General features: G+C 40.3%; 1 protein-coding gene across 2 annotated transcripts in view; it reads left to right on the plus strand.

Moving 5' to 3' along the window:
• The window catches only part of LOC124775044 (fatty-acid amide hydrolase 2-A), a 181,228-nt gene that overhangs the window by 132,255 nt on the left and 24,814 nt on the right, over positions 1-24,159 (plus strand). For both annotated transcript variants that reach the window (XR_007015588.1, XM_047249825.1), the window contains exons 9-10: positions 5,656-5,823; positions 5,908-6,090. Coding sequence is in view for 1 of the 2 variants with exons in the window: in XM_047249825.1 (XP_047105781.1) it covers positions 5,656-5,823; positions 5,908-6,090 (351 nt within the window). In the remaining variant the exon portion in view is untranslated. The remainder of the gene's footprint in view (positions 1-5,655; positions 5,824-5,907; positions 6,091-24,159) is intronic.

Genomic DNA, 24,159 nt, shown 5'->3' on the forward strand with positions numbered 1-24,159 from the left:
GCACCATATGGTGGCTTGCAGAGAGAGAGAGAGAGAGAGAGAGAGAGAGAGAGAGAGAGAGAATGTGTGTGTGTGTGTGTGTGTGTGTGTGTGTGTGTGTGTGTGCAGATCATTGAGTTGTGAACACAGATTAGTGAGTTTACATATTTTCATTCACTGTTGTCTTGCATGATAATATTCTGGGTAACTCCTGACTGAGGCAAGAATTGTTCATTGAGCAGAGGAAAGTAATTAGAATTAAGTGAGAGATTCACACATGTACATCTTGTGTGCTTAACTACAGCCTCACAAAAAATTTATTCAGTTATGAAATTTATTATCAACAGTCCACCCAAGTTTGAGAGTATCAAAGATATTCAGAAGTACAACACTAGAAAGAAAACTGATATGCATTATTGTTAAATTTATTTAACTTTCACACAGCAGGGGTAAAATATGCCCTTTCAAACAAAATGTTTGCCAGACAGCAGGCCGGCCAGAGTGGCCGAGTGGTTCTAGGCGCTTCAGTCTGGAACTGCGAGACCACTACGGTTGCAGGTTCTAATCCTGTGTCAGGTATGGATGTGTGTGATGTCCTTAGGTTAGTTAGGTTTAAGTAGTTCTAAGTTCTAGGGGACTGATGATCTCAGCTGTTGAGTCCCATAGTGCTCAGAGCCATTTGAACCATTTTTTAGCCAGACAGCAGAAGTGTTTTCAGATGTAGATTAAAGATGTTTCTGTTGCGAGAAAGTTCTTGTGGAATGTGAATACTTTAGGATTAAAGAAGACCACTCACCGAAAAGCAGAAGCATTGAGTTGTAGATAGGCACACACAGATGGAAGAAAACTCTCTAGCTTTCAAAGTTATCCTTTGACAAGCATGAGTAAAACACACACACACACACCTGCACCTTCCTAAGCTCCTAGATGGTGCCAGCCGGACTAACAATGCAGTGCCAGTTTGTATTTGGACTGGTTGTGGTGGGGGTAGTGTCTGGTAGGGTGGCTGGAGAGAGAGAGGGTGGTGGGAGGCCAAGAGACAGAATAGGGTGTGGGTGGCTGGTGGTTCAGAGAGAAGCAGTTGATTTGCTGCCCAGGAATGTGGGAGCGGTGGCAGATATATGGGCTAGCCACATAATGCATGATTGTAGGGACCAGTGGGGAGCAGCACACAGTGAAGGCAATGTACTGGCATGAATTGGGAGGGTTGACAGTACAGAGGAAGAGGTCACTGATGCATGGATAATGCAGAGAGAAAGTGGATTAGGTGAGATTGAGGCCAGGGTGGAGGATGTGTTTTAAGGGTAACTCCCATATGTGCAGTACATAGATGCTGGTGGTGGTGGGAAGGACCCAAATGCCACACATTATGAAGCAGCTATTGAAACTGAGCATGTTGTGCTCATTTGGATGTTGTGCCCCCGGGTGGTCAACTCTGATCTTGGCAACAATTTGACGGTCACTGTTCATCCTGGTGAACAGTTGGGTGGTAGTTGTGTCGACATAAAATGATGTGCAGTATTTTCTGCAGAGTTGGTATATGATTTGGCTTCTTTCACGGGTGGTCTGGCCTCTGATAGGGTAGGATATAAGACTGTGACGGGACGGGAGGAGGAGGAGGAAGAGGAGATGCTGGTTGGCTGGGCGGGGCAGGTCTTACACCTTAGTCTACCACAGGATATGATCCCTGTATCCTGGGGTTGGGAGTGGGAATGGTACAGGGATGAACCAGGATGTTGTGTTGGTTGGGCAATGCATCACCACCTTACGAGGAATGAGAAGGATCTTTTGGTGAAAGGTATGATTCAGTTGTTTTAGTCCAGGGTGATATAGGGTGATGAGCAGAGCAGTCCTTTGTAGGTTATCCTGGGGGCATTTGAGGATATGACACAGGAAGTCTTTTGTGAGCTAAGTTTGGGTGGTATTGCCTGTATGTGAAAGCATCCATGAGACCGTCAGCGTACTGGACAAGGTATTTCCTCTCTCTGCAGGTACATTTTCCACAGGTGGCTAGGTTCTTTGGGATAGATTTTTTAGTGTGAAAAGTGCCAAAATGCAGGTGCTATTGGTGGTTATTGGGTTTAATGTGGATGGAGGTAGGGATGAAGCCATCTGAGAGGTGGAGGTCTTTGTCAAGGAAGTTGGCCCTTTGGGCAGAGAAGGGCCAGGTGAAGTGGATGGGACAGAAAGTGTTGAGGTTGAGAAGAAATTTGGGTAGGGTGTCTTGTCTCAAACTCCAGATCATGAAGACCTCATCAATGAACCTGAAGCAGATAAGGGAGTGGGAGTTTTGGAAGGTTAGCAAGGTTTCCACTCGATGACCCATAGACAAATAGGCATTGGAAGGTGCCATGTGGGTGCTCATGGTTGCGCCACAGATTTGTTTTTGTACATTCAAAGGAGTAGTAGTTGTGGGTCAGGATATAGTTGGTAAGGTGTAAGTAACGAGGTGGAGGGTTTGGAGTCTGAAGGATGTAGTGTTCAATAGCAGCAAGGCCATGGGCATTAGGGATATCGGTGTTTAGGGAAGTGACATCGGCAGTGATCAGTGGGAATACAGGAAGTGAAGGGATTGTGGTAGAAAGTTAGTGAAGTAACTAGTTAGTGTCTTCGATGTGCGAAGCTAGTTTTGGGGCAATGGAGTGTCCAAGATTGTTGGGTTTGTGGATTTTAGGGACCATGTAGGAGGTGAGTGTGTGGGATATTATTGGGGTGAGGAAGGAGATGGTCTCAGGAAGGAGGTTCTGGGAAGGGCCTATGGAGATCAGTAGGGAGGTTATGTTGGACTTCTGGGATGAAATTGCTCTGATGAAGCTTGTAGGTGGCGGAATCAGATAGTTGGTGGAGGCCTTCTGTCAGGTAGTTACTGCGACTCCTCATGAGAGTGGTGGATCTTTGTTTGCGGGGAGAATGATTAGGACAAGATCTGTTTTCCTGTTGTGTATGGCTGTCATTCTTCTGCTGGAAAGTTAGTGATCTCAAGAAGGGATCTCATGCCACAAAACTGTCCCGTTGCTCCCAGCATGATTTCTTCTGTCCTTTTCACTCCTTGAACTCATGCTATATTATCTGGTTCCCCTTATAACTACCTAATGCTTTCACTTGCTATTTTCTGCATCATTTCCCATTTCCTAAAATCACCTGTACCCTAATGGCCAATTGCTCCATTTTTTTGCATGAATTCAGAGAAGTATCCCTTTCGCTGGCTGAAACCCATTCCCACATCCCGTTCCTTTAAAGTTGTCTAGAACATGGAATACCCCCCTCCCTCCCCCTCTTCATGCCATCCCAACAGCTTAACCATAAAAATTCCTTCTGTGGATCCGACCCATCCTTTCACAATAACTTTCACCTTGTCGGGTTCTGCCACTCTCTCTCCCTCATAAACCTGGAACTGCAGAAACATCTCTCCTTGACACAGCAATCCCAGAACCACCTCTATTCCCTTACCCACTTTGAGGCACCACTGCCCATCAACATTTATCCTACTCACAGCGAATCCCTCATAGCACGCAGACCCTGCCTAGCTGACCTTTTCGATTTACTAAATCCTCCAAAACTCCCTCCCAACAACCCCCAAAACCCAGAACCCAAGCAAACCCAAAACCCTGTTGTTAATCTTGCCACCAAAATCCTCAGTCTCATTTTATACCACCATCCAGCCATAACCCTCCCACCTAACCACTCCCTGGTCGCCTTCCAGGAATTCCTTACTTCCAAGGCATCATCACCTTCACTAGATCCCTTCCTGATAACACTAACCTTTCAGCAGAAGAAAGGACAGACACACACAACCACAAAACAGGTCTTGACCTAATCGTCTTGCCTGCACACGAGGTCTTCACCATTTTCATGACGAATCGCAGAGACTACCTGATGGAAGGCTTCTGTCAACTGTTTGACTCTTCCACCTACAAGATTTGCCTTAGTGATCTCATCTCAGAAATCCAGCATAACCTCCAATCCCCACTGAAATCCATAGGCACTTCCCAGAACCTCTCCCCTGAGTCCATCTCCCTCCTAACCCCAACAACATGTTGCACACCCACCTTCTACATGCTCCCTAAAATCCACAAACCCAAGCATCCTGGATGCCCCATCATAGCTGGCTGTTGTGCTATCACTGATAGAATTTCCGCTCTTGTTGACAGTCACTTCCAGCCAACTGCCATAAACCTAGCCTTGCACACTGAAGATACTAATCACTTCCTTCACTAACTTTTCACCATCCTGATCTCTCTATCTCCTGGATCCCTAACAATTACAGTTAATGCCACTTCCCTATACACCAACATCTTCATGCCCATGACCTTGACACTATCGAATACTACCTGCCCTGCATCCTTCAGACTCCAAACCCACCACCTCATTCCTTGTACAACTGAGTACCTTATCCTGACCTACAGTTACTTTGCCTTGGAAGGGAAGGTACACAAACAAATCAGTGATGTAGCCGTGAGCACCCGCATCACACCTTCCTATGCCAAGCTATTTATTGGCCTTCTAAAGGAGTCTTTCCTAACCTCCCAAAACTCCCCACCACTTGTCTGGTTCAGTTTCATTGATGATTTCTTCATGACCTGGACACCCTATCCATATTCTTTCAACAACCTCAACATCTTTTCTCCCATCTGCTTCATCTGGTCCTCCTCTTCGCAACTTCCTCAATGTTGACCTCCTCCTCTCTGATGGCCCCATCCATATATCTGTCCACATTAACTCCACTAAGCACCAACAGCACCTGCATTTTTGAAAGCTGCCATCCTTCCCTCAGCAATAAATTCTTCCCATACAGTGTAGCCATCTGTGGACGACATCTGCAGTGAACAGAGCTGCCTTGCCCAATATGCTGAAGGCTTTACGAAGGCCTCCACAGTCAGCCAGTACGCCCCAAACCTAGTCCACAAACAGGTTTTTCATGCAATATCTTCACACACACACCTAGGAATCATCCTATATCACCTTGGACTGGAACAACTAATTCATAACCTTCATCAAAACTTTGTTTATCTTTCATTCTGTCCTGAAATGAGGGACATCGTACCCTAGATCCTGCCCCCCCCCCCCCCCCCCCAAGCCCATAATGTGGTGGTCTGTTTCCCACTGATCCTACACAACATCGTGGTCCACTCCCACTTTCAACTCCAGATGACAGGGATCATATTCCTGTGGCGGATCAACCTGCCAATCCAGCTTCCCAGACCACCTACTCCAATCCTGTCACAGGCTGCTTGGAATATTTATGGAAAATTTTGTTGCCCTAGCAATCTATGATAAACCTTTGTTACTAGGGAGTAAGTTCTTTTACATGACATGTGTAGAATTGTACATTTATTCTATCAGATCCACCTATCTTTACTGTGCTGAGCAATATTAGTTGGCACTCTATTCTGTGATAACTTATATCAAAAGCTGTATCTCTGGTAAACTGACTGTAGAATTGTACATGTGTTGTACTAGACCCACTATCTTTACTGTGCTGAGCAATTTTAGTTGGCTTTCTGTTCTGTGACCCTTTTATATCAAAAACTGTACGTCCGGTAAAGTAACAGTTTTCCGATACTCGTGGATAGAGTTAGAATAACCGACTCTGTAATGGTGTTATTTTGTATTACTGTTTGAGTTCATTTTAAGTGGTAGGAACTTCAAATTTGTTTATAAATTTCTCTTTTGCAGGGTTCTATAACTTTATGGTGGGAGTTAGTTAAATGGTTTCTTGGATTCTCTAACCACACATTTATTGCTTTAGCAACAGCCCTAACTGAAAAACTTGGGGTGCAGCCGGGTACCCCAGAATATGCACAATTGTGTGATTTGTGTGATCAGTTACACCAAGAGTTCCAGGTGAGAGGAAATGTGCTAAATAACTTTCACTACATCATATAAAATTTCATTGTCTTTTCTAATTATACAAATTCACACTTTCAGGATATGCTGGGAAACAATGGAGTACTTTTTTATCCAACACATCCTACTCCAGCACCCTACCACTTAGAACCTCTCATCAAACCTTTCAATTTTGCTTACACTGGAATAATAAACATGCTGGGATTTCCTGCTACACATTGTCCACTTGGTCTTAGCAAAGGTGGATTACCCATTGGAATCCAGGTATGAAAAACTTTAGGAACATGTAATATACCAAATTTTGTTGCATGTATTTTCTTTCTAATAATACCATAAAAAGTGTGAATTTATGGACACTTTGTGCCAGCAACAGTATCTCCTTTTTCATTTTATGGAAGCTGCTATGGACAGAAGGACAACACAAATACGTCATACAATAGCAGCATTGTTGCCGCAACTCTCTGATCTAAAAGAAAATGTTCCTTCTGCATGTTCTAACTACTTTGTTATCAGAATGACAGTTTCTACACATTTTGCCAACGGCTAATGGAGATTGATGACTTTTGTTTTAAGAACGATGATACCACCTTTGTTCTTGCAAAGTTGACTGAGGGCAGAAAACTTGGAGCTCAGAGTGCTCAGGATATAGCAGCCCAACATAATTTCACAGTGTGCTGCATTGTCTGTGGCTAGCATTGGTGTGTCCCAAGTGAAAGGTGGTCATGCTCTCTGGTCGAATTGTGGTAACTGAAACTGCTGGCTGTGCGGTAGCAGTTAGAATTGATGATATGTAGGTCTGAGGTAACCCAGGTGTAGAACACTTATATTATTCCAGAACGTTGTGCACATCACTTCATCTTCTGAAGTCCACATTGTGGTTCATGAATAAAATTGCTCTTTCCCTATGTGCGTAAAGCCCATCAGTCTGTACTCTGCTGTAGTAATGATCAGACAACTTGCTTGTGAAGCTATTCAGTCTTTCACAATGTATGCACCAGTCGGAAAAGTGGATATGGTTTTTGTGTAAGGCAAATATTGCCAAACTTGTTGAATAGCTGTGTCGTTTGCTGAAGGGTATTCATATCAAAACAAATCCTTAGGATCTGTCTTTGCAATCATTATAAAAATAAAAAAAAGTAAGTAAAAAGGTTCAGGAAACTACAAATATGAAGAATAAAATGAATCAAAGAAAAAGAACAGTGACTGTTGAGGGAAATGGAGCTTAACATTTAACTAGCAGGAATCTACAATCCACATGCCACTGCAAGGCACGCTGAATGTGCAAATACGATCAGCCAAAGGAGTGTTATACTACTTTCTAGTGCATTTATCCTCCCCATGTTTCACTCTTTCAGCAGTTTTGTGGCAATGAATTTCGGAGTTGGCGTCTACAAAAACTGAAAAGTGCTGCAGTGTTTCTATGCAAGATTTTGTTTTAAATAGGTAAAGCATTGTTAACAAAAACCATGGACAAATGAATATTCACACTGTGCACAAATGGTCAGCTGAAAATCCATGCTGCCTGAGAGTGGTGTATAAACAGCCACCTTGGTCTGTCAAAGTGTGGTATGGGTTTTTCAGAAATTGCATCATTAGTCCCTGCTTCATTGATGGGACTGCAAATAACTGCAAGTATCTACAATTTCTAACAGAGTCAATGCTGCAGTTATTTGAAAACATCCCAGAGACCATCTGAACAGAAAATGTGGTGACTGATGGACGGTTGTGTAGAATACACAATATTGCCTGCATTTTCACTAGAAATTCCTCTGGACTTTTTCTGTGTGTGTGTGTGTGTGTGTGTGTGTGTGTGTGTGTGTGTGTGTGTGTGTGTGGGGGGGGGGGGGGGGGTCTACAAGGAAGCACCAAAGAGACACACATATGTGAGAGATACTGTGTATCACAGTCCTGTGCTGTGATCAGATGAAATAAATGCAGCATGCAGAGTCCTGTGCTGTGATAAATTTAGATGAAATAAATGCAATGTGCAGTGTTATATATTCAGAAACACTTTACATTTAAAAATGCACAAATTGTATGTGGGTTATATATTTGTTTAAATTTAGTACAGTAGAGCTGATTTATTTGTGGGACTGCTTGTGATGATCACCTGACAGCTGTTTGTGGTGCTGTTATCTTATTACTGTTTGATCAAGTTCCGAATGCTATTTCACTGAAATCATCTTTGAAAGCTCTTTCCAATACCACAGTCATCTAAATTTTAATTTATGGCCTCTGAGATTTGATCTTGGTGAAACTTGATACCATGAGTCTATGAAACAAGGTGTAAACAGTGCTAATGTTTAGGAGATATGCAGCAGATTTATTATTAGTGTTTTGCAACTGACTCAAACTGTGAAAACATTCTTAGTTGCATTCAATATGCAAAAATTAGTGGTACTGATTTTAGCATAAAGCATTGCTTATGTTCACTGACAGTGTGTCTGTTTGTGTTGCCTAGTTTTAGAAATGTATCTAGAAGCAGCAAGTGACGTTATCTGTTTAAGGACCTGCTCGAGGTAGGAATATGTAAGGTTTGCCCTTACTGCCTTACTACATTTAGATGATGGTATATTACATTATAGTCTATCATTGTGTGCTTATGAACAAATCTTTCGTCTTTCATTGTGGGCTTATGAGTAGAGTAAATCTTTATAATTGTAGATGCTCTGCTATGATGGGTATGTTAAGATTCATTCCTTTCCTTTCCTGGTCACCAGTGACATCATTGTTAATGACATGTTCAACAAGAATCTCGAAAAGGAAACTTACTTGTATTTCGTTGGTCATCAGTTGCATCACTTTTGTTGAAACTATATAGTGTGTACCATTCCTCCAACTTTTTGTGGTTATTAATTCTCTAACAAATCTGACAGTGAGTCATATTACAAAGGGACCATTATGTTACTGGTTTAAACAGTAGCTCTAATTTTAATTTGTGGTGGAACATTAATAAAAAATAATAATATGGAAAAAAACTTGCATTGATGTACACTAAAAATTTATAATTCATAGTTTAAGGGAAATTGTATAGATCTTTGAAGAAAAAAAGAATTAGCTGTGTGTATTGTAATCCTACAAGAGAACATCACACAATGACTGACACAACTAGAAAACAACTTATAATGGGTATACTAGTTATGGAATCGGTCGCAGTAACTGTGCAATAACACATATGCAGATGTAAACATGTAACTCAGTTGGAGCTGGCCGGGCACATCTCTGAAAGCTGTCAGCAAGCCAGTAGAGTGCACACACGAGAGGCTGTACATGCATCCACAAGTGGCAACCTCTGAAGCCTGTCAAACTTCTGGCTGCATCTGCCAACTTACATGGCACACCTTACGTTTTAGCACCCGGATCTTGGGTGTGACTTATGAATGTCAAGAGCTCAGCTTGCAATCCAGAACTAAGCAGAGAAGGCCAAGGTGAAAGGGATGTATAGAAGGACCATACAAGGGAAATTAACTTGAAGGCAATAATGTGGTGAGGGAAGAGAAAGCAGAAGATGAGGGGAGAGATATTATACTATTAGAAGAATGTGGCAGAGCACTTAATGACCTGAGTCAAAACAAGGCAACTAGAGTAGACAACAGTCTCTCAGAATTATTGAAATCCTAGGAAGAGTCAGCCATACAAAACTGTTCCATCTGGTGTGCAAACGTAAGACAGCAAAATATCTTCAGACTTCAAAAAGATGTAATTATTCAAGTACCAAAGAAGACAGGTACTGACGGATGTGAATATTATTGAACTACCAGTTTAATATGTCATGCTGGCAAAAAACTGACTTGGGTTATTTACAGAATGAATGCAGAGCTGGGAAAAACCAAGCTCACGGAAGATCAGTCCGGATTTTGGAGAAATGCTGGAATATGCGAGGCAAACTGACCCAATGACTTTTCCAAATATAAATTAAAGATGTGTTGACTGGGATACACTCTTTCCAAGTCTGGAGGTAGCAGGGATAAAATATTATTTATACTTCGTACAGAAACTAGACTGCGGTGATAAGATTCAAATGGTGTGAAAGTGCAGTAGTTAAGATTGGAGTCGGACAGGGTTGTAGCCTGTCTCCACTTATTCAGTCTGTACATTGAGCAACCTGTAAAATCAACCAAGGAGTGTTTTGGAAAGGGAATAAAAGTTTAGGGGTAAGAAATGAAAACTATGAGGTTTCCTGAGGACTTTGTAATTCTGTCAGAGACAGCAAAGGACTTGTAAGAGCAGTTGAATGGGATGGACAGTGTTTTGGAAATAGGTTATGCGGTGAACTGCAGCAAAAGTATAACAAGAGAAAATGAATTTAGTCAAATTAAATCTGGTAATGTTGAAGGAATTAAATTAGAAAATGAGACACTAAAAGTAGTAGGTAAGTTTTGCTATTTGGAAAGCAAAGTAATTGATGATTGCCAATATCTAAAATGCAGATTGGCACCAGCAGGAAAAACATTTTTGAAAAAGAGGAATTTGTTAACATCTAATTCCAGTTTGTGTTCAGAAGTATTTTTTGAAGGTGTTTGTCTGGAGTGTAGCCTTGTATGGATGTGAAACATTGACAATAAGGAGTTCAGGCAAGAAACGTGATGATTCAGTGGGTACATCAAATAACTGATAAGGAGGTATTGAGTCAAAATGGGGAAAAAAGAAAAACATAGCACAATGAAAAACCCAGGATGGAATGTAACAATAATTATGAAAAGGAAAGTTGCCACTCACCATATAGTGGAGATGCTGGGTCACAGATAGGCACAACAAAAGGACAGTCACAAATAAATAAAGACTGTCACAAGTAAATAAAGCTTTGTACAGAAACTAGACTGCAGTGATAAGAGTCGAAAGGTGTGAAAGTGCAGTGGTTAAGATTGGAGTCGGACAGGGTTCTGGCCGAAAGCCCTATTTCTGACAGTCTTTTTGTTGTGCATGTCTGTGACTCAGCATCTCTGCTATATGGTGAGTGGCAACTTTGCTTCCAAAATATATAGCACAGATTGACAAAAAGAAGGGAATGGTTGATAGGCCACATCCTGAGGCATCAAGGAATCATCAGTTTGACAATGGGTGGAAGTGTGGGAAGTAAAAAGTGTAGGGGAAGACCAAGGGATGAGTAAGCAGTTTCAGATGGGTGTTGGTAGTGTAGTGGGGAGAGCTGCATCAAACCAGTGTTGGGACTGAAGATTAGAGCATCAACAATTTAAGTTTTGCACATATTCAAGATGGGTGGATGAGTGGGGAGGGGGAGATGAAATTACCAAAATAAAGCTAGGCATTAGTTTCTTATACACTATTTAAGGGAACATACTACTGATCATCTAATACCTGCAACTCTCTTTGTCAGACATTTTGGCATCCCTAGACAATCATTCTTTTGTTCTCATTTCTACTCATATGAATTTCACTGTTGGCGAGTTTCCACATTCTCTAACTTATCGTGACCTGCTACACTTTCGTGCAGTGAGTGTTGGGGCATGTGTGATCTGGACTGTGTTACACAAACGTGTAGTATTATGTCTCTGAATTCGAAGCTGAAATCATGTAGTCCTCTGATGAAATTGATGTACTGTGAATAAGTTGGTTTTATTATATTTATTTGAATTCCCCATAGATGTAATCTGCAGTGTGTAACATGCACTTTCAATAATGAATATCTAACTGTTATGACATCTCCACTGAATGGAAGTTCATCACTTTTGAGTGAAATTCAAATGCATGCCCACTTTGATAAATTGTGAATTTTGTACTTACCTAGTTTTTATGCTGGCTTCATTGCCTTCTTCTCTGTGGTGTGACATTATTGAGTTCTCAGACAACTAGTTCAGACAACACACAACTTCCATGTTAATAATACACGTATGCTCACGTGAGCTACAAAATTCTAACTGTTCATTACATTTGCAAAGAGACTTGTCTGACCATTTCAAGGAACATCATCATAAAAATCCTTTCTACAAGTGCTGAGAGAGAGCTCAACAATTACATTTGTAGGCCAGAGTTTAAATCATTTACATCACTGGCAAAGACTTTATTTAAATAAACAGAAACATATTGTTGTGTAAATTTAACAAAATTTGTTTGATAAAGATTTACATGGTTTTGTGTTAAATAACTTCAAAATTATTGTGATCACATAAAATGTTTTACACAGTTTATATGAGGTTGTATTATAAATGAAATTATTGATACCAGTTGGTACTGGAAAGTTCATAATAGGCATTAGGCTAAATTACATCTCACTACCCCTCTAGAATTCCACATACAAACATTATGAGTGGGACTCTACTAACACAGTTGTACAAACAAGCAGATATTAATGAGATTTTAATAAATTGTCTCAAATATTGAAAATTTTTCTTTAGATGGATAGTAAAATCGGTAGCCTAAATTTATGTAATAAACAACTCTTTAATCACTCTGAATATATGGTTTCAGTTCAGTAACATTCCTTAATCCAAGCAACTTTCTAGATTTCCGATAAGTTAACCTGTATGCATTGGGGTGTGGGTTTTCTAGTATCTAAAATGGACCTTTGTAAACTATGTGACTGTGTAAATCGACTGTCATCAGTTTAGATCTCTGTTTTTCTTTTCTTAACAAAAACCATGTCTCTTACTTTCAACTATGTCACTTTAATCCTAGCATTGTGTCTTTCTTCATTTGTCACCTTGTTTTTTTCATGCATTCTTTTACAATGTATTCTCTTTCTTGTATTGAAGAGGGGTTACACTCTGAAAATTCAATGAGTTCGTTGATAAGATTAGCTGGTTATTCATAAGATAGTACTTAATGTAGTGAAAAATCTGTGGATGAATGTTGTAAACTGTTCATCACATCTTCGAAACTGGCTAAGTGTTCAATTCAAGATGGGTGTTTGTGACTGTAGTAAGTCTGGACAGCCTACCAATTTCTTTCATGTACCTCTTCACAGGGTTAGTGATTGTATGATAAGCAGATATTAAATGTGTTTTATTCCTGACCTTTCATTAAATGACTTCCACGATTTTGAGACATTATTACTTCAGGTTTACTGACATGTGTAATAGTCTCTTTCTATTTTCAAAATCAGTGCTTTATGTGTTGCTTTTATGATAAGATATAATTTGATGTATTTTGAAAATATGTCTACCCCTTCTCCTCCTTCCCTCCCCCTTCGCTCTTGTCTGTACAAAACAGTGGCACTAGACCCATAGGTTTCTGTGGAAGTGTGTTCTCCATTTATCCCTGACAAGTTCTGTTACTTACCTGTACTTGTTGACAAATTTCACAGATGGAAACCTATTTTCTGACTCTTTTTACCACATTGTAAAATCATACATTTTCTTACAGTTTCTTACACATTTTTGAGCACCAAAATGTCCATAACTTTCATGAGTATACATAATAAGATTATCGGTGTACTACTCTGGCCAGCACAATTTCCAATGGTCTGATTCTAAATTTGTTCTTATAAATTCCCATGTGTATTTTGTAATATGTACTAACTTTGTCACAATCCTTTTTACCAAAATAACTCTTCACTAGTATTCACTTATCACCATGATATTGGTTTTTAGAACACCATTACAGATGCTTCTAATTACCTTTTCATCTTTAATCCCTGTCAAATACACTTCTTGGACCCCTCTGTCTTTCTCCTCAATATAACTTTGATTTACTTCTACAAGCAATTGATATTGGTTTTTAGAACACCATTACAGATGCTTCTAATTACCTTTTCATCTTTAATCCCTGTCAAATACACTTCTTGGACCCCTCTGTCTTTCTCCTCAATATAACTTTGATTTACTTCTACAAGCAATGGAGACAGTGCATCTACAACAAGATATTCAGATGCCATAACATAGTCAAATTGTTTAGGAACATGGCCCATCTGCTTAACCTACTATGGTGGTCTGAATACACAGTTGTCTTATGTCCTGACAGATGATTTTGAAATTTAGTGAAGGCCCAATGTACAGCACATAGTTCTTTCTCCTTTACAGTGTAAATTCTCTTACATTTTTGTAGCATCCTCGTAGCAAAAGCTATTGTCTGTCATTTATTTCTCCATTCACCATTTTTATTTGAAATAAATGTGTACCAAAATCTTAATCACTAGCATCACAAGATAAACAAATCGGTAGGATAAGTGTGGTCTATACAAAATGTTACAGGTGCATACAGCATCTTTTATAGAATCAAAAGCTTCTTGACACTATTGGACCCATATACAGAGTTCTTTTTCAACAAGCTACACAAACATGGTGCATACATAATTTGACTGCTAATGTATTTTCTATGTTATCTACTTGTGCCAAAGGAAGGCTTATTGTGTTCCTTATTATAGGTATTGGAAACTCACTGCTTGCTTTAATTTGGTCAGAATCTGGCAATATACCCTTTCCTGTAATGAGGTGCCCTCAAAATTTTAATACATTAACCACAAATTTACATTTTTCTAATTTCAATGTCACTCCTAGAAATTCCAATTAAACACTTCTTGTAGTAATAAATAATTCTCATGGCTACTCTGGCTGCAAAGTAAAATGCCATCAGCGTGTATGGTTAATTTAGGAGATAGTTCCAGACCTATAACATGATCTAATACTGTGATGGACTCTGCCACAGAAACATTTAAACCAAAGGGCACAACAGAATACTAACATCATTTACTATTGTACAAAAATGAGTTTTACTTCCAATATACTGGAACAAGTGGAAACTGATGAAATCCAGAAGTTAAATCTAAATATGTGAGCAACTTAGTACATAGATAAAGGAGCCTGTAATCAAAGGAGGTATTTTATTAATTATTTTACTTTCAAATTTACATTTTCATTCAGTATTTAATCAACAACCTCCACAAAAAGTTAAATCTAAATATGTGAGCAACTTAGTACATAGAGAAAGGAGCCTGTAACCAAAGGAGGTATTTTATTAATTATTTTACTTTCAAATTTACATTTTCATTCAGTATTTAATCAACAACCTCCACAAAACTATAAACATGTTCTAAAAATATGTTTTGTTTTTCTCTACTAGACAATCCCACAGGTTACCCTAATCCTGTAACACCACACATACTACCAATTTAATACACACAAATCCACCTGATGGAGCTTTAAACCTTTGAAATGCCTTCTGAAAATAAGTAAAGAGTGATGGGTAACAGTAAAATTATTTCATTCTGTACCAGACATTTCCACCTTTTGCAACTCCTTTTCAACAGCTGGTCTTATTGCAGTTCATACATTATATTGCTTTATAAAAATGGCTTTTGAGGTTTCAGTTTCAGTACCATTCAAAATTGTTTACAATACCTAGTATGTTACTGCATACATCCTCATATTCCTTTAACAAACATTCTAGCTCATTCTTTTGATCATCATTCGGCCCTTCAGTTTTTCTGCAATAGTTTTTGTTAACTCTCTTCAATGTCCAATCTTGAAGTATCTTCTACTAAAGGACTTCCATCTTAAAGTTACAACTTATTGATTTTTTTATAAGCATTTTCTTTTCCTTCTGTTGTGCTATTCATTGGAATTTTATTCCCCTTGTTATGTGCCATACATAATTTTTTCTCCTTGTATTTCCAATTCACATTAACTTATGTAACTGGTCCATTCCTGAAATAAAATCCTCACTTAGTTCTGGTATTATCAAACAACAATGTTCAATTTCTACAACTTCAGTTCTGAATGTCAGTAATTTTTCCTTTCTTGCTACCTTGCTATGTCTACTAGTAGCCCCTCCAATCCTAATTCCTACTACTGGAATATCAATATAGTTCTTATTTGTCTAATTTCATTACTCAGAGCTTCTGATATTTCAGAAATTCACCTACTTGAATAAAGTAAAGTTTTTTCTTCCCAGTTACCTATTTTTACATAAGCAAAATGGGTTTTTTACTTCATCACTTGTCACTGCGTTGGTGCCTTCATCTAGAAACCATAGCTTCACTGAATTCTATATCAATACCAATGTGAATACCTTTCTTCTTTCCTCTGTTCAGGTCACTTATCTTCTTCATCCAGTTAATATCTAAACCAGAAGGAAACTACCACTTACGCTGTTATAGTTATTACACAAGTCAGCAAAAAACACAATCAAATCTTATTCACCCCTGCCTTTCTCATACATGATTCATAAATTTCATTACAATTTTCTTTCCACCAATCCGGATAAAGTCTTTTCCACAAAACTGCTATTTTTTCGAAATTGAGTCATTAAATAGTCCTTCCCCAACATGTATACAACTTTGCACACAAATCTATTATTACTAACTTTAGGATCTAGAATTAAAGACTGATCAGACAACTTACTAACGAATTTGTTCCATATACCTTTATTGGCTAGATCCTGAACAGCACTTGACTTTTACGTATGATAATTAAAATTCATTTACATTTGATTTTCCTCCGACAACTTAGTGGAAAACCCAGAAGCAGCATCTTCCTCCTCCAACAAAATAATCTACTTGTTCATTCTGATTTATTTCATTAATCTTAATCTTTCCCCCATTACGAACGTCCCTTACATGACAAGTAACAACTATATCCTCATCTACCATATTTTTATCACTCTGCTTATGCTCCACTACCAATTCACTTTCAGAAAAGATCTCATAAATATTTAAGTTATCACCACACTCTCTAAAAAATTGTCCCATATCCATATTGTCAAAGTTGTCTAGGCACCCTTCCTGCAGTTCATAATTAGAATTTTTATTTTCTACTTCACTTCGTTCTTTAACCCCATTTTGCCAAAAATTTCTCCAAAGCTCTTGATGCACTATAATTGTATTAACCTGGTACTCTTATGTGCTTAACTTCTGCTGTCACAGCAGCTATTCTTGTTTAAATATCTACCACAATTATTTGTTTATGTATGACAATTATTATTCCTTGTTCTTGGATTGTGATACTCCAGTGAATTGACCATTAATTTTCCTGCTCAGTAGTTCTCTCACTATGTGAGAAATGCTGAAATGGATGCTGATTAAGATTCCAGTTTCTATTGCCTCTTTCACGTTCCCTGTTATATTGTCTTTCTCTGTTATTACATTCTCTTGTTGGTTACTTTCTTGATGTTGTCTGTAATTATTCCCCTAATTTCTTCCATGATAATTTTTACTTCCCCAATTCCCATTCCAGCGTCCCTGTGTTAAATGTCTTTGATCAAAATCCTGTCTGTTATTTCTCTCCAAAGCTCTGTCCAACTTGTCTACATATTTTAGAAATTGTTCAACTCATTCATCTGACCCATACACCAACCCCAGTGAACATTTTCAGGTAACCTACACTTTAGTGCATCAGTTTGTGTCAATTTGTCAAAAGGTTGGTTCAAATTGACAAAGTGTCACTAGTAAGTTCTTACAAAATTCTTTCGTGCCCACATTGTGTTCGTTGTAACTTGGGTCATTGAGGAATTCATTCTTATTTCCAGCTTGTTCAGATTCTGACCAAATTTTATTAAGGGAAATTTTATCAAAACCTTGGTATGTTAAACCGTGTGTACAAGTCTGATTTGTCAAGGTAGTGCCTCCCCATCCAAAAAACATTTTCACGAATTTAATCTTGAGATTATCAGGGATGTTAGGTCTGAAATTGTTGTGAAATAAAAAGATTGCAAACTACCAGTTCCAGTAAAACTTTTCACATGCATGTTGGACAAGACATTGCAAACTCTACCAAAAAGGTTTTTACAGCAACCTCTTCATTGAATCATGTAATTGATTTTGAACATTAAGAAAATTATTCTCAATAGTTGATACACTATTCTTACATTTATTGTGCCTTTCACAAATGGCCTTATCAACTCTAATAACCTTTCCATTTAAATAACATAAATTTGCCTCACAACTATTGTTAACATATTCAACTTTATTACATAACTTATGCTGTACATTTGGAATTTGTCACAAGTCAACATCCTTGTAAGTTACTCTTTGCTCAACCATTGTAACTCTCATTTCAGTAATGGCGACTCTTTCATCTAATGTTTCAATTTTTAAGTTTACATTTGGATTGTAAATGGCTTGGTTTGTTTTACTGCAAGAATTTGATTACTTAGCTCTTCCCTCAGTGTCAGAATCTCATTCCCTAACTCCAGTTTAATAAAATCACAGTTTTCAGAAATTCAATTCTCTAACTCATTTTTGATCTCATAGCTGTGTTGTGCTAAATCATTTTTAAAGCTTTACTGTTTTTTGGAATCTGACTCTTTGTTTCAGTAATTTGATTTGTTTTTCTAAATCTTTTTAACTCACTGTTTAGAGCATTGCTACTTTTGGAAAATTGATTGTTTTTTATAAAACTTTACTTTCCTAGAATGTCACTGTTTTCAGCAGTTTGATTTTGTAAATCATTTTTAACTCACTTTTTAAAGCATTATTGTTTCTAGCCATCTAACTGTCTTGCAGTCTTACTATTTTTGACTACAACTTTGCCGTATCCCTCATAAATAGTTCTAACAGTAGCTTATTTATTGAAACCATCAAGTTTTCAATACTCTGATTTAGTCCAAGTACTGAATTGTCCCTTTCACATAAGCCCTGACATGAACAACTTTTCTCTTTTAATGACGTTTTCAAAGTTTTAATAATAATGGTAGTCTAAAATTGTTTTTCACACACAAAAGAAGAGTCGCAACTCAGAGAATTTCTGTCAGTGTTTTCTACACTGATGAAACAATTAAAGCAGAAAACTGAAATCATGATATTTAACTATCATGTAAGGTGCTTTGATAGGTCCAGTTACAGCCACTTTGTTGTGCATTTGATTGATCAAGATTTTGTTTGGTTCCCAGTCCAGTCTCCACAATGTTGAATTTTGCATCTATTTTAAATCTCTTGTATTAGGCTATCTGAAAAATACACATCCGTGATTAATAATTTCTTCGTATGATACTTGATCATGGATGTTGCCACCAAATTTAACATGCACTTGGAAGTTTTGAATATCTGTCTGTTATAAATTATCCACTGCAAGGATGTTCATCTTTTTGATTGAAAGTGAAAGGCATTCCCACTGTGATAAATTGTGAATTTTCTACTTAGCTGGCTTTTACACTGGCTTCTTCATCATCTTCTCCTTCTTGGGTATGATGGTCTCAAGTTTTCCCTGTATGAAGAAATTTTCCAGGATTGTCTGGTTTGTTTGACTGCATCAACTACAAAACAATAATTGTTTTTTCCTTTGTACTGTATTTTAGAATTCTCAGCCAACTGGTTTACAAATAATTTTAATTTTTTCAAAAATACTTTGTCGTTTCTTGGCTAGTCCTTTGGCTCACTGGTATCCTTCGGTGATTATTGTCTTCAGTCCATGTATCAAATAAGTTTTCTGCTTTTGTCATTATGGTGCTTTTTCAGCAAGTTAATTTTGAAACATTTGAATGTGTTTTGGTTTCTTCTTTTCTGTCCCAAATACTATGAACAGTGGTCTTCACCACTGCCATTGAATTGCAAATGTTAACAATTTTTTCACCAACTTCTATGCAGTGTAAAACTTGTTGTCTGGTCTCTGCAAAGTAAAACTTCTTGTTTGGTCTCTAGCATGACAGACTTTTTTCTCTTTTTGTCAGTACTATTCTCGAACTTCAAAAGCTTTCATTACATTTTTTCCTAAAAAAGGAACAACTATATTTAAAAGAATAATGAATTAATTATGTACAATGAAAATACAGTCTGTATAATTCACATGCAGAAAATATGCTTATAATTCAGCAGTTAGTTGAAACAAACAAAATAGGAACTAAAATTTCAAACTGCTAAGAAACTGGAAAACAATAAAGTCCTAACACAGTAAATAAAGTGATGATAAATTCAAAATACAGCAGAGCCACTTAAAGGGAAAAGTAAGCAGAGCATCATTATTGGCCAGGTAAGAAAATAAACAGAGCATCAATATTAGCTGTGTAATGATACATTGTGGCCGTAAATCGAAAAATTATCACAATTTGAAAAGGCCAATGTAGTGAAATGCTATACAGGGTGTGCCATTTTTGACCACCCTAAATAACTGTTTGTCCAGATGCAATTTACAAAATGTTTCATGCATATGTTCTATAGCTGTCAGGGAGACATAAATCAGCATGATTGCTTTCGTTGTAGCTTTGTTTCTCTACAAAGATATTGTTTATTTGGTAATTCATTTCCTCTCCTAAAGACCTATTCAAAAATGTATCACAATGTACCACTCAGTGAAACACAACGTCATTAATTACATAATACAACATTATTAATTACATAACACAACATTGACTTTGAGACCAGGATCACAAACTTGTCCACTTGCTGAAGTTGTCAGAAAACAAATGAAAACCAAGTAAAAACGTAACACAAAATTGACTTTGACTCTCCTGTGCCATTGCCCAGGAGTAGAACATGCAAAGGTGCTCAAAGTGATGACCCTGGACACCGATACACTGGTGCACTCATTGAATGAAAGAATTATTTACTGCTTCCAGTGTTGCCTGCCGAAGAGAGTTACAAGCAAGCACGATACTTTCCTGCATGTCCTCTGAAGTTGCTGGAATACGCGATAGGTAACATCTTTAATGTACCCGCAAAGAAAAAAGTCTAGATTATATAAATCAGGAGACCTAGCAGGCCAAATAACTATTCCTGCTCGACCAATCCATCTGGCAGGATACCTTCGATTCAGAACATGCCGTACACTCAAGGCATTAGGTATTGAAAATCCATTGTGTTGATACCACATAAGCATTCTGGTTCTTAGCAGCACTTCATCCAGAAGAGGAGGAAGAATTCGTCTGAGGAAGTTGGCATTCACTGTGCTGTGTAGACTACCATTGATGAAATAAGGGCCAATAATTGTAATACCAAGCATCCCACACCAGCCCCCCTGCGGGTCCGGGGATTAGAATAGGCCCGAGGTATTCCTGCCTGTCGTAAGATGCGACTAAAAAGAGTCCCTCCCCCTCAAGGGGATAGTTAGCGCCTGCGTCCGGAGACGGACGGTTCCACGACCTCTATTTGCGGTCATTTTGCTTTTTCACTTCTCGTTTCTTCCTTCCTTTGGTTGGTTCCTTTCTTTGCTCTTCTCCACCTCACTGTCTTCCTTACTCTTTCCCTTGCCTTCTTCTCCTTGCCTTCTCATTGCCTTCTCTGGTCTCCGCCTCGGCGTTTGAGACAGTCTGTCCTCTCTCTCCCTCTCTCTCTTCTTTTTCCTCGTGGACATGTAAGGCACGCACGTACCCCCTGGTAAAGGCCAGGCCCAGGGAGGTGTGATTGCCTGAGCTGATACCTTCTGACCATGCCAATTGGTCCCTCCGTCTGTTTCTCGGGAGGTGTGACCTGAGGTGTAAACATTCACCTAAGGCGGGAGTGCCCTCTGAGAGGGTCCCCACAAGGAACGAGCGCGCCATCGGAGACGCTGGCAATCATGGGGGATTCCTCCGCAATGGATTTCACTCCATCTCTCTCGACTTCTGCCCAAAAACGGAAACTTGACCAGCCACCAGTGACAAAAGTACTACCGCCTGCCCCACAGTTCCTCGTCATTTCTCAATCTGAGGACAGAAAGGATTTTTCCTCTGTCAACCCTTTCGTTATCCAGAAGGGCGTAGATGCCATAGCCGGATCTGTCAAATCTTGTACCAGGTTGCGTAATGGTACCTTATTACTAGAAACTGAGAGCGCCTTTCAGACACAAAAACAGCTTCGGGCCACACTCCTGTACACGTTCCCTGCCCGGGTGGAGGCTCACCGAACTTTGAATTCGTCTCGTGGTGTGGTCTATACTAGATCCCTCGACGGATTGACTGACGAGGAGATTCAATCTTTCCTCGCTGAGCAGGGCTTGACGGCTGTCCATAGGGTCATGAAAAAGGTCAACAATGACCTTGTACCGACCCGGACACTTTTCTTGACCTTTGATAGTGTTAAGCTGCCATCGCGCATCAAGGCGGGCTACGAGGTTATTTCTGTTCGCCCCTATGTCCCGACACCTACGCGCTACTACCAGTGTCAGCGTTTCAATCACACTCGACAGTCTTGTTCCAATGCGGCTAAATGTGTCACTTGTGGCAGGGATGCCCATGAGGGTGACTGTCCACCTCCGTCTCCTCATTGTGTGAACTGTCAGGGTGACCATGCCGCATCCTCCCGCGACTGTCCTGTCTATAAGGAAGAACGCTGTATCCAAGAAATTCGGGTCAAAGAGAAAGTGTCCACCTCGGCTACTCGCAAGCTATTGGCTAGTAGAAAGCCCACGCTGCTCCCAGTGGGGAAATGCAGTACTGTCCTCGCCTCTCCTCGGACTACCAAGGAGGTGGCAACCCAGACATGCGATCTGACCTTCAGCACCACGGTCGTCCGTTCGGCCAGTGCTAAGATCGCGCGGTCGACATCTCCTCTTCCTCCCATCACCCCACAGACACCAGCCCCTTCATCAGCTTCTGCTAAGACGAAGACCCAGAAGTCAGATGCACGGGCCTTCAAGAAGGAACCGTCCCGTGCAGACTTCCTACGTACCTCGACCTCCCAGCCTTCGACCAGTACTTCCACCAAACGACCTTCCAAGAAGGCTCATAGGAAGCACAGTTCTCCTTCTCCACCACGGCACATTTCTTCTCCTGCGCCACCCAGCGATTGCCGCCCCAGGCCGCCATCCATTTCGCCTGGCCGCACCGCTGGTAGCCGAACATCTGGCCGTTCACCGGCGGAGGAAGCTCCCCCTCCCGGCCATCTTACCAAGATGGCCGATGAACCTATAGACCCAATGGACGATGACTGTCCGCCTACTGATAGCGGCGGCAGTGCTCGCTCGAAGCCAGGCCCTCAGCGGCCATCGAGGTGACCCCTTCTTTCATCTTCCTTTTCTTCTTACGATGGCACTTATTCACTGGAATATTCGCAGCATTTGCTCCAACCGAGAGGACTTGAAGTTGCTGCTCCGCTTGCACCGTCCGCTCGTCGTAGCCCTCCAGGAAACGAAGCTATGCCCATGCAATCAAATTGCCTTGGCACACTACACCTCTGTGCGTTTTGACCTACCCCCTGTGGTAGGTATTCCGGCTCATGGAGGGGTTATGTTGCTGGTCCGGGATGATATTTACTACGATCCCATCACATTGCACACCGGCCTGCAGGCAGTTGCCATCCGCATTACTCTCCCCACTTTTACATTTTCCATTTGTACCGTCTACACTCCATCGTCATCTGCCGTTACCAGGGCAGACATGATGCAGCTTATTGCTCAGCTACCTGCCCCATTTTTGTTAACTGGAGACTTCAATGCCCACCATCCCCTTTGGGGCTCTCCGGCATCCTGCCCGAGGGGCTCCCTGTTAGCAGACCTTTTCAACCAGCTCAATCTTGTCTGCCTCAATACTGGCGCCCCTACTTTTCTTTCGGACACATCTCACACCTATTCCCATTTAGACCTCTCTATATGTACTACCCAACTTGCACGCCGGTTTGAGTGGTATGCACTTTCTGATACATATTCGAGCGACCACTTCCCGTGTGTTATCCATCTCCTGCAGCATACCCCCTCCCCGTGCTCATCTAGTTGGAACATCTCCAAAGCAGACTGCGGGCTCTTCTCTTCCAGGGCGACCTTTCAGGATCAAACCTTCACAAGCTGCGATCGTCAGGTCGCACACCTCACGGAAGTCATTCTCACTGCTGCTGAATATTCCATCCCTCATCCTACTTCTTCTCCACGTCGCGTACCGGTCCCCTGGTGGACCGCAGCATGTAGAGACGCTTTACGTGCTCGTCGACGTGCTTTACGCACCTTTAAACGCCACCCTACAGTGGCGAATTGTATCAGTTATAAACGATTACGTGCACAGTGTCGTCGTATTATTAAAGAAAGCAAGAAAGCCAGCTGGGCTGCTTTCACAAGCACCTTCAACAGTTTTACTCCTTCTTCTGTTGTCTGGGGTAGCCTGCGCCGGCTATCTGGCACTAAGGTCCACTCACCAGTTTCTGGCTTGATGGTCGCGAATGACGTCCTTGTGGCCCCGAAGGATGTTTCCAATGCCTTCGGCCGCTTTTTCGCAGAGGTTTCGAGCTCCGCTCATTACTACCCTGCCTTCCTCTCCCGCAAACAGGCAGAGGAGGCTAGGCCACCTAACTTCCGCTCCTCAAATCGTGAAAGTTATAATGCCCCATTCACCATGCGGGAACTCGAAAGCGCACTTGCCCGGTCACGGTCCTCCGCTCCAGGGCCTGATTCTATTCATATTCAGATGCTGAAGAACCTTTCTCCTGCGGGTAAAGGTTTTCTTCTTCGTACTTACAATCGCATCTGGACTGAGGGACATGTTCCCGCATGCTGGCGCGAGTCTATTGTTGTCCCGATTCCTAAACCGGGGAAGGACAAG

Source organism: Schistocerca piceifrons, chromosome 2 (genome assembly GCF_021461385.2).
Source record: "Schistocerca piceifrons isolate TAMUIC-IGC-003096 chromosome 2, iqSchPice1.1, whole genome shotgun sequence".
NCBI classification, from domain to species: Eukaryota; Metazoa; Arthropoda; class Insecta; order Orthoptera; family Acrididae; genus Schistocerca; species Schistocerca piceifrons.